This window comes from Adiantum capillus-veneris, chromosome 29, assembly GCF_014529385.1.
Source record: "Adiantum capillus-veneris isolate H3 chromosome 29, ASM1452938v2, whole genome shotgun sequence".
In the NCBI taxonomy this organism is placed as follows: Eukaryota; Viridiplantae; Streptophyta; class Polypodiopsida; order Polypodiales; family Pteridaceae; genus Adiantum; species Adiantum capillus-veneris.
Window position 1 is genome coordinate 53,144,948 of NC_140959.1, and position 12,302 is coordinate 53,157,249.

The 12,302-nt window shown below is 40.0% G+C and overlaps 1 protein-coding gene across 1 annotated transcript; it reads left to right on the forward strand.

Moving 5' to 3' along the window:
• Window positions 1-335: 335 nt before the first annotated feature.
• On the forward strand, window positions 336-4,742 carry LOC147419198 (pentatricopeptide repeat-containing protein At2g03380, mitochondrial-like). Its single transcript, XM_086505454.1, has one exon. The coding sequence runs from the start codon at window positions 449-451 to the stop codon at window positions 3,743-3,745; it is 3,297 nt and encodes a 1,098-aa protein (XP_086361580.1). The 5' UTR covers window positions 336-448; the 3' UTR covers window positions 3,746-4,742.
• Window positions 4,743-12,302: the final 7,560 nt, after the last annotated feature.

Genomic DNA, 12,302 nt, shown 5'->3' on the forward strand with positions numbered 1-12,302 from the left:
CCATGCGCTTTGGCAACGATTAGTGTGATCGCACCATAATAATTTTTGTAATTATCTCAAAATAGTACAAAATTCAATTCCACAAGGACTAATGCCGCCCAAGATGGAATTTGAAGTTAGGCACACAACACTATATCCAGTGGCTTAACATCTTATTGACACATGCACAAGACTCTACCAACTTGCAACTTGCTCAACATTTTGAAGGCATTGTTGCCTTTGAGGACACACATAATTTCCTCTCATGAGTGCCTAGCCATGCATGTCTAGGGATATTAGACGGATTTGGTTAGACGGACCAAATCCGTTTGGAGAAATTAGTGTAAAAGCCTTTACAGGACTATGAATGTAAACGTTATGGACAACCCTTAAATCTCTACATGAAGGTTTTGTGCTGCTTGAAACTAACACAGCTCATCACTCTCAAGCTGAGTGCCAAGCATGAATCATGAATGCCTGCAGGTGGTGGCACAAGCTTGGAGCTCCCCACACTCCTCACAGAGTGTCCCAGCAATCGGTGTGGGTTGATGGCTGTCAACGGCAATCTCAAGCTTACAAAGCCGCTCGCAGGGAAGAGATTTCAGATTTCATGGCCTCGCTCAGAGCTTGTGCCCGCAACAACGATCTTTCCAGAGGTGCTAAATTACACGATCATATTCTGCAACGGGGCTTGCTCGGAGAGTGCTCTGATGCTTTAGTGAGTATGTATGCAAGGTGTGGTGCACTCGCTAAAGCAACAGAATTATTTGACATGAATAGATGTAGAGATGTTCTAACCTGGACTGCCCTCGTGGCTGGCCATGCCCAGAAAGGTCAGGGCCAAGATGCTCTCCTTTATTTCGAACAGATGCAGCAGAAGGGTCTCTCTCCAAATGCAGTGACGTTTTCATGTGCCTTGAAAGCATGCGGCAGCCTAAGAGCAGCTAAAAAGGGAGAAAGCATCCACGAGGAGATTGCTAAACAGGGTTTGCTTCAGGATAATGTCAAGCTTGGCACAGCTTTGGTGGGAATGTATGCCAAATGTGGTGCTCTTGCAAAAGCTCGACAAGTCCTCAACAAGCTTCCTGTTCGAGATGCCATTGCTTGGAACACAATAATTAGTGGTTATGCTGATCATCAAGAAGGTGAGCAAGCATTGGATTGTTATGAACAGATGCTGCGAGAGGGCCTGTCTGCAGATGCAGTAACCTTTGCTTCTATCCTGAAAGCTTGCGGAAGTATACGAGCACTTGACAGGGGGGAAAGAATCTATGATGAAATATGCAGACAGGGATGCTTTCAAAACGACATTGTCATTGGCAATGCTCTGGTCGACATGTACGCGAAATCTGGTGCTCTTGTAAAAGCACGGAAAGTGCTTGAGGATCTTCCTACTCGAAATGTGCTCTCATGGAATGCATTAATTGCAGGGTATGCTGAACATGGCCAAGATGAGCAAGCTTGGATTTTTTTTGAACAGATGCAGAGTGAAGATCTCTCCCCAACGGCAGCGACCTTCCATTGCATTCTGAAAGTGTGTGGCAGCATGGGGGAAGTTCACAGAGGAGAGTCCATTCATGATGAGATGGCTAAGCAGGGTCTGCTGAAAAATAATTATAAGCTCTGCACTGCTTTGGTAAATATGTATGCCAAATGTGGTGCCTTCGAAAAAGCACAGCGAGTGTTTGAAGAGCTTCCTGCTCGAGATGTCTTTTCTTGGAATGCACTGATAGCAGGGTATGCAGAACATGGAAAAGGCGAGCAAGCTCTGAAGTGTTATGAACTGATGCAGCGTGATGGTGTTTTTCCAGATGTTGTGACCTTTGCTTGCGCCTTGAAAGCATGTGGCAATGTAAAAGCAGTTGCCAAAGGGGAAAAAATCCATGATGAGGTTGCAAAAAGTGGGTGGTTATGCCAAAATTTGGCACTTGGCAATGCCTTGGTGGGTATGTATGCTAAGTGTGGTGTTCTTGTGAAAGCACGGCAAGTGCTTGAGGAACTACCTATGCGGAATGTTGTTTCTTGGAATGCATTGATTGCAGGATATGTAGAACATGGTGAAGGTGACAAGGCTCTGAAATGTTTTGAACAGTTACTAGGTGAGGGCCTTGGGCCTGATCCGGTAACCTTTGCTTGCACCTTGAGAGCATGTGGCAGCATAAAAGCAGTTGATAAGGGAGAAGAAATTCATCATAAGATTGCAGAACTGGGCCTTCTCGAAAATGATCTTGCACTTGGTAGTGCTTTGGTGTATATGTATGCCATGTGTGGTGCTCTTGAAAGAGCGCTTTCAGTGTTCAAGGAGCTTCCAAATCGGAATGTTGTAACTTGGAATGCATTAATTGTGGGATATGTTGAACATGGTGAAAATGACGAAGCGCTTAGATGTTTTGAGAGGATGGAGACTGAGGGCTTCTGTCCTGATGCTGTCACTTATGGTTGCATATTGAAAGTTTGTGGCACCATCAGAGCAATTAACAAGGGGCAACAAGTTCATGATGAAATTGCGAAACAGGGATTGTTAGGAAGTGATATAGTATTGGGGAATGCCCTGGTGGACATGTATGCCAAATGTGGAGCTTTCACAAAAGCACGGCAAGTGCTGGAGGAGCTTCCGGTTCGAAATCTTATTACTTGGAATACCCTAATCACAGGTTATGTTGAGCATGGCAAAGGCGAGCAAGCACTCGACTGTTTTGGCCAAATGCAACGTGAAGGCCATTTTCCAGATATGGTGACCTTCACTTGTCTCTTGAAAGCCTGTGGAAACATTGGAGCACTTGGCAAGGGGCAGAAAATACATGATGAGATTGCCAAACAGGGATTATTGGAAAGTAACCTTGTGCTTGGAACGGCGCTAGTGGATATGTACTCCAGTTGTGGTGCTCTTGCAAAAGCACGAAGAGTGCTCGACGAGCTCCCTACAAGAAATGTTATTACCTGGAATGCACTAATTGCAGGCTTTATAGAGCATGATAAAGTTGAAGAAGCACTGGCTTGTTTTGAGCAGCTGCAGTGTGACAGTCTTTCTCCGGACACCGTAACATATAATATAATCTTAAGAGGGTGTGGCAATGTAGTAGCAGCAGGCATGGGAGAGAAAATTCATGACAGGATTTCCAGACAAGGGCTTTTGAAAAAAGATACCGTGCTTGGCACAGCTTTGTTGCATATGTATGTCCAATGTGGTGACCTTACCAAAGCGCGACAAGTGCTTGAGGAGATTCCTGTTCAAGATGTTGCTTCTTGGAACGCACTAATTGGAGGGTTAAACAAACAGGGTGATTGTGGGCAGGCACTCAAATCTTTTGAACAAATGCAGGAAAAGGGTCATTCCCCAGATGCTTCCACATTTTCGTCGGTCCTCAGTGCGTGTGGCCGCTTGGGTTTAGTGGAAGAAGCTGAACAACATTTCACAAATATGAGCATGAGGTATGGTCTAGAGCCAGATATAGAGCACTTTACGTGCATAGTGGATGGTTTTGGACGAGCTGGGCACCTCGACAAGGCTATAGGAGTGATTGAAAGAATGCCAGCTGTTGATAGTGGAGTTTTGCTTGCGCTGTTAAGCGCTTGCTTGAAATGGGAAGACGCTGAGACTGGAAGATGGGTGTTTGAGCGTGCAGTACAGGAGGATAAAATCGATGCGGCTATGTATGCCATAATGGAGAAAACGTACTTAGCTGCCAGCATGCAAGAGGATGCAGAAAAAATTGGGGCCATGAGAATAGGCAACACACCCATTGGTATAGATCCGTTGGTTTAGGCAACACCAATTACTAGACTGTCCTGCGATTGAAGCGAGCACAAAGTCCGATCAGGTAAATATTTGGATGCTAAGTGAGCCTTTCTGAGTAAATTCAGGATTTTTTGTTTCAGCATTGAAGATCTCATATCCGCATTAAATGCAAAGCCTTTGATACAGTACCTAGAGCGAGATTGATGCAGAGATTACATGATTTGGGTGTTCTGTGGTGATAGGTAGAGTGCAGACAAAAGTCATAATCTCAATGATAAGGTTCAAGGAGAGGGCTTGCAAAGCACATGAATCATTCTCACATCTGAAAACAAGAGCTCCCATGGAAAATACTTGCCCAATCTTGGCATTGGACATGTGCATCCAAAACGTACGCACTTTTATTCTCTGTAGGAATATTGCATCGCTTGTGGGGAACCTCAAAGGGAGGGTAAACCCGCGAAGTGCAAAATGTGGCTCAAGTCCAAACACCAAAGTGGAGCAAGCCACAATGTACACCTAAAATGATCCAAAGAAAAGCTTAAAAGTTGGTTGAGAGATTTGTAGAATATCATATACAAGATTTGGATAGTACTCGGAAGAGTTGTGTGAAAGTAAGGACAGGCATGGAATAGGTGTGTTACAAGGAAACTCCGTTTCGGGGCCTATAGGATCGGAAAGTCCATTTCCAACTCCCTCGTTTCTCATTTGGAAGATTCCATATGGTTTGGAAGATTTGGATCCAGTGAAGGAGGGGTGCTGTCCAGGAGAGCACATAAGTGATTCAAAGCAGGTATTAGATGCTGGAAAGATGTATATAAGGATGGGAAGTTTCTCACTGTTGAAAAATTGCTCCTCAAATTCTAGATCACTCAGGGATGTGCAGAGCTAGTACACAATCTCTCTTTCCCAAATTTGCTCCCACATTTATCAGCATAAAGCTTCGGAAAGTGTAATGGAGGCAAGTCTTGTTAAAAAGCTTATTTTTCCTGGTCTGCAAAACAATAGAGCTACAAGTTTAAATGTATTTGGGCATATCCACTTAACATTAAACACAACTGTCTTATGTGGCTCATTCTCCACCAAGGAATGTGGATAGGAACAAAAGTAAAGAACTTTGGAATAGCTGATGGTTTTTGTCCAAGATGCAAGTGCCATGAAGAAACTCTGAGCCACCTCTTTGTATAATGTGAATTCAACAAATTTTTCATAGTTGAGCTTCAAAAAGTCCTTTGTGTTGATGGGTCAAAGCTCAACTGGAGAGCCTTACCTTACTGTTGGGGGAATGCAGTTTTAGTGATATACCCCTCTGGTCCTATCTCAAAGGTATATATTTATGGCATACTTTTCATAGTCTGGGGTGAAAAATATATCACCCAAAAGTTTGGGGCGTCAATACACCGAACCAGATGCCCATACAATCAGGCAATTTTCCTAGGATAAAAAATAGTATCCTAAGATATATACACACACATGCACAGTGTAACATTTAATAGCCTAGTAACTTGTGTGTTTCTCTCTCATCCCCTACTAAAAGGGCTCACCCCTCCCATCTAGGGATTTGCAAAGACTTTTTGGTCTTCCAAAGGCATCCAATTTCCCTAAGGTTTGATCATTGGACTTTTTATTCAATTTTGGAACCTTAGCATTTTGGAAGTCTTAATGGGTTGAACCTTAGGGTCTTTGAAGCCCATTGATGCACATTGCTCTTTTGCAGATGCCCCCCCCTTTTGGATCCCTATTTTCCCTCCTTTGGATCCCTACTGTGGCCAGTTTACTAGCTTAACCAATATTCTAGCTTTTTCTCCTCTGGTACTTCCCCATATTAAATGATCAATTTAACATGAGAAAATCATTTAGGAGAATTGGATATTAGTTATTATGACATTACCTCTCTCTTGAAATCATAGTCGTCCTTGACTATGGGGTAGAGAAGATAAAGCCTATTCATTAGTCCTTTTTCTAGCGGGTAGAGGATCCCTATCTTACTCTACAACATCATTCCAAAATGGATGACTAATCCATTTGGCGCTTGAGAGCCTACGCTGCCGCAAGCATATCTGTGCATTAGTCCTATCAATCTTCCATAGTAGAGTGACAAGCTCTACTTGGTGTTTGGAAGACATCGTCTCCGCAAACTTGATTCTAAGCATGCATACTACTTAACATTTGTGCACAATAAAGAAAAAGAAAGTCTTATATGACAAAAAAAACTTTGTTCATTTTAAACATTTGTACATTTGCTTACTCTAGGGAAGCATTGTAAGCATTGACAAGGTTTAGGTTATCCTTTAATTGTACGCCTTGCATCCATCTAGCATCTTCAAAAGGATAGTTCTTGAACTTAATAAGATACCGTCGGATATTCTTACCGCCTCTCAATACCTTGTCTTCATGTCGGAGAATGGACTCGGGCTGTAGCACCTCTAGGGAAGCATTGTAAGCATTGACAAGGTTTAGGTTATCCTTTAATTGTACGCCTTGCATCCATCTAGCATCTTCAAAAGGATAGTTCTTGAACTTAATAAGATACCGTCGGATATTCTTACCGCCTCTCAATACCTTGTCTTCATGTCGGAGAATGGACTCGGGCTGTAGCACCTCTTCTTGGTCCTCGATCTCCAGTGGGTCTTCAATAGTTGTTTCTTGAGGTGGCTCTCCTTTGTAAGGATTTAGTAGGCTCACATGAAAAGCATTGTGTATGAGTCAATGACTGGGCAACTTGAGTTGATAGGCCATGTCATTGATTGGTCTAAGAATCTGGAAGGGACCATAATACCTTTTTGCTAACTTAGCATAGTACTTTTGGTGTCCCGTAGGATTCTTGCCCGTTGCGTATCTTAATCGAGCCTTGGGAAATTTAAGCAAGACCCAATCATTTTCTTTAAAGGCTTGGGCTCTTCTGTGCTTATCAGCAACAGCCTTTTGCCTTTGCTGTGAGATAGAGACACCATCCTTAATCTTTTGGAAAGATTCTTGTAGGTCTCGGCTATACTCATATGCAACGAAGATCTTCCCATGTACCTTAAGTAGCAGGGGACTTTCAGATCTTCCCTCAATTACCTCGAAAGGTGCTTTTCTCGTGGAGGTATGTACACTATTATTGTAAGTATACTCCACTAAGGGTAAGTACTTCTCCCATTGGGACCTTTGATCTACTTCCATTACATAGGCTTTTGTAGATCAAGAATTGTTAGGTTCGCTATTTCACTTTGGCCATCCGTTTGTGGATGATAGGCTGAAGAGAAGTTTAGCCTTGTCTCTAAATTCTCAAAGAGACCCTTCCAAAAAGTACTGGTCATTCTAGGATCTCTATTCGACACTATGGAAATTGACAAGCCATGGTACTTGAAGATTTGTGATATGAAGAGGGTTGCCATTTGATGGGCTTTGATAGTCTTTTGACAGGTATAAAATGAGTTTGTTTGTTGAACCTGTCTACTATCATCCATATTTCTGTATTCCCATGGATAGACTTGGGTAATCCAAAGATAAAATCCATGGATATGCTCTCCCATGGCGAATTAGGGATTGGCAAAGGTTGAAGCAATCCAGGTTGCTTCCCTCTATCAAACTTCGTGTTTTGGCATACCACACATTTAGAAACATACTCTTGTATGTTTGCTTTCATGGCAGGCTAATAGAAATATGTTTCAATCCCTTTTAGGGTAGATTGAATCCCTCTATGCCCCGCATAAGGAGGAGCATGAGATTCATACATTACTTTCTCACGTAGTGAGCTAGTAACGCATAGTCTATTACAATAGAGAAGATAACCATCTTGTAGGGTAAATGGTTCTTCTTTCTTCCCTACTGCAAGGGCTGAAATCACATCTCTAAAATCGGGATCAATAGCGCACTCATCTATCATAGAAGATAGATCATTGTGAGCTGCTATGGAAACCGCATTCACTCTCGGCCATCTTGAGAGTGCATCGGCTACTTGATTATGCTTTCCAGCAAAGTGAACAATATGAAAATGAAATTGCAAAAGGAAATTTGCCCACCTCATTTGTTTGTCGGAGAGCTTGGTCTGCGTCATGAAGTACTTAAGGCTTTGGTGATCCGTTCGCAAAATGAAAGGAGTCCCCAATAAATAGTGCTTCCATGAGTCTAAGGCATGTAGAACTGCGAGGAGTTCCTTTTCATGTATGCCTAGAGCTTGCTCAACAGGGTCGAGCATTTGACTTTCATAGGCTATGGCGTGCCCTTCTTGGAGGAAAAAAGCTCCAAGGCAATCAACACAAGCGTCACATTGGACCTCAAATGGCTTTGAGAGATCTGGCAGTGTAAGCACAGGTTGAGAGATAAGCTTTTCGAAAGCATTGTTCTCCTTGGCAGACCATGTGTACCTAAAGTTTTTCTTTGTTAGGTCATGTAATGGTCCCGCGATTTGTGAGAACTTTTCTATGACGTGTCTCTTTTGGATCCCTATTTTCTCTCCTTTGAATCCCTACTTTATGGCCGGTCTGCCAGCTTAACCAATATTCTAGCTTTGTCTACCCGGTACTTCCCCATATTAAATGATCAGTTTAGTACCAATTATCTTACCTAATTTTTTGCTAAAAATAAATAATTTAAGCAATAGTAAATAGAAAAACTAATCAAGTAAATATGAGATAATTAACACGGATTTCTAACACTATGATCTATCTCTAAAAATTATCTCACTAACTTTTAAGCTCACTTACTAATTATCTTACATAAGTTTTTACTAAAAATATAGAATTTAAGCAATAGTAATTAGCAAAACTAATTAACTAACTATGAGATTTCACAAGTTTTTAGCATTGTGTTGTAGCTTTGATAATTATCCCATAATGATTCAAACTAGTTATCTAATTTCCTTAATGTATAGCATGGGTTAGAGAGAGAGAGAGAATTAAACCTAGATTATCCACTTAAGATTTTTTTTCAAAGTAACATCTAATCAAGTAAATATGAGATAATTAACACGGGTTTCTAACACTATGATCTATCTCTAAAAATTATCTCACTAACTTTTAAGCTCACTTACTAATTATCTTACATAAGTTTTTACTAAAAATATAGAATTTAAGCAATAGTAATTAGCAAAACTAATTAACTAACTATGAGATTTCACAAGTTTTTAGCATTGTGTTGTAGCTTTGATAATTATCCCATAATGATTCAAACTAGTTATCTAATTTCCTTAATGTATAGCATGGGTTAGAGAGAGAGAGAGAGAGAGAGAGAGAGAGAGAGAGAGAGAGAGAGAGAGAGAGAGAGAGAGAGAGAGAGAGAGAATTAAACCTAGATTATCCACTTAAATCTTCCAAGAAAAATTTTCATACCCCTCCAATGCCCTTTGTTCTCAAAGCACTACTTTCTACTTGGTTGGATAAGTCCTCTCTTGCAAGCACAATGTAACGCATTTGTCACATACCCAAAGGCATAATAACAAGATTTACTAACCATTTGTAATGCATGGCCAATGGGTAGGTAGGGTGCAACCCATCACGATGCCTTACATTTGAATACATCTAACAAGTAACACAAGTTTCCACAAATTGGGATACATCTTTATACAAGCCTTTCCACCAATACCTTTCTTTCAATTTGACATAGATGGACAATACACCTCGATGTCCAACCCATAGACTCTCATGGGACTCCTTGATAAGCTTTTGTTGAGTCTCTTTATCATACCAAACTCGTTGTGGCGTGCCATTTCTTTGCTTTGGATGCTTCCATAGGTAGCCATTCTTTAAAAAGTATACATAAGACTTCCTTTGTATTCTTTTAAATTCTTGTTCAATCAAATATTTGTTCCTTTCCAAAGGGCTCAAATACCATACAAGTAAAAGGCAAGAAAATTGGATTGAATTTAAAAAAGACTCAAGTGCGTTTTTTAGACACATATCGTCACTCGTTGCATGTGAAATGGTATAATATCTTTTACCTACATTATCTCCCTCAATGACCATGTTCTCTTCATCTTTATTCCTTGCTCTAGATAGCATATCTGCCATTGAATTTTCCTTCCGTGCTATATGCTTGAACTCTAAATTTGATGTAAGCTATCCATCACATCATTGCAATTTCAAGAGCTGAGCAATTTGTGATCATTCAAAGAAGAGGAAAGCAATCCGTTTCTACTACCACATATGCCCCTATCAAGTACTCCTTGTTGCATTTCAATGTTGTGGCTACTCCCCATAATTCTATACTTACTTGTGCATAGTCTTGTTGGTGAATACCTAGAACCTTAGCCCAAAATCTCACCACATATCTTTTTCCTTCTACATCATCTTGTCCAATTTCCCATCCAACCCCTGTGGGACTTGTATCTATTGCCAAAAATTGGTTTTCCACATGCATAGTCTACTTTCCTCAATCTTGGTGATGAAAGAAGTAGCTTCTTTAACTTTCTCCTGGCTTTTGTATGCTCTTCTTCCCATTGAAAGTTTTGACTCTTTCTCAACAACCGATAGAGAGGATATGCTACATGTGTATAATGTGGTATCCAAATCAGAAGGCCATCACCCCTTCTGATTCAAGTGTTTTACGCCATCTTTTGACCCAATGAAGTTAAGATATGAAGTTTCTTTAGTTAAATCATTTCCAATTAACAATGGTTCATGTTTACACAAAAATGGAATCTCTATAGATGTGGAACAGTCATAATCTTTTAACTCATTAGTGCTAGCAAGGTGATTTGTGAATCTTAGTGATCAATAACGATCAAAGTCGACATTTTTTACCTGACAACCATAAACCATTTTCAAAAAAATTAGACATCACTATTGTGGGGGTATCTCAAATCATAATAGTAGTTTGAGTATCCTAAATATTTCCCAGTTTTATGAATTGATACAGAATTCGAGTAACTTAAAGATTTTTTGACAATCAACTGGTAAGGTTTAGGTAAACCAAAACCACTTCCAATTCACAACTAAACTATATTTAGTCAACCATCCCCATTATTACCCTCAAAGGGGTGAGAGTATCCAGAAAGTCTAGTAAAGATCAAAACCATATCTTGCTTTGAGGACCATATCACAAAGCAAAGAGATTATCATAGTAGATAATCCCCAAGTGTAAGTCTAACATTACTAATCATATTAATGGATCCTATCATGGTTGATTAACAGAAAGGTTTCCCATGGTTTTATAAACCTGATTGCCTAATCCAAGTAAATTATATCAACAGACTATGCCCAAGTACTGCTAGGTCATCATAATATAGCTCTATTAGGAACATATAACCAGAAGTAAAGGATCACAATTCCTATAAACAAAAAAATCAATGAGAGCATCAGGATCCATCAATGTTTTCAATCAACATGAGCCAGAATTAATATTAGTTTTATTATCTAGAAGCAGCAATCCGAGGCTATCTGATCAATCAACAAAGAAGGAAGAATAGGATCATATTATAATTATAGTGCAATAGTCAGGCCTTGATCTTTCCCTATTCATTAGAAGTCATAAGCATCAGAGGCATGCTCAATAAATGCAATCAATCTCAAAAGTAAATCTTTAAGACTGTAGTAAAAACTAAACAAATATATCTTATTCCCATAGATGAGCAAATTTCAATACCCACAAAGTAAGTGATCCCGGTTTTTGTTATGCAATCTAAAAATAGCAATACCAACCCTAGTTCGGTTTATTTTAGAGCCCTAATACTCCTTGCAAATTCCCAAAGTGAACCCAACGATGATATAGTATTTCTTTGAGTCCGCCCAAAAAGAAGCAATCTATCCTTAGGGAAATTCAAAAATCTCAATCCTAGGTATTGTGGTATTTATGAGGTAATCAAAGTACTTAGTAACCAAGCTTATAAAGTGAAGCTACTTGAACACATCAAAGTTCATGATGTATTCCATATCAACCTTCTATATCCTGACATCCCAAATACCAATCATGCCTTGGGTCTTGAACAAATTGTAATGCAAAATCAAGGCATGCTTGCACTCCAACTAGATTGTATTCTTGAAACCAGAGAAAGAACCCTTAGAAATAGAGTAATCAGGGAACATTTGGTAAAGTGGAAAGACTATCCCATGGAAGACGCTACTTGGGAAGATGAATTCTCTCTTCTCATGGACTTTCCCAACTTCGCTTGAGATGATGAAATCTCAAGTTCTTAAGTTGGGTTGATTGTAAGGCTCTCAATTTTTCTATAATAAATAAGGGATGTACAAAGCCAATTAAAGAGTCTTGATTCTAAAAACCAATAAGGACTTCTTTAAAAATAGAAGTAATTAGTACTTTTAGAACCTTAAGCACAACTTTACTTCAACCAAAAAAAGAATTAAATTTGGACAAAAAACTTCCCCCAAATCCCCCGAATCCTTACCAAAAGTTTTCATGGTCGATTTAATTTGATTAAAAAAGTGGAAACATTAGGAAAAAAGCAGAAAATACACCCAAAATGGAAAAATTGGTCCTCAAGCTGGGCAAGTGGTTCATAATGACCCCCAAGCCATACCTAGGGTCAGAAATAGCATGAGGGGGTTCCCTCTATAGCTGGGGGGACTTCTTGGAGAAAATCTCTCTAGCTCTAGAAGAAGCTCCTTAGACCATCAAGAGAGCAAAAACTCTTAAGTGGATAACCCAG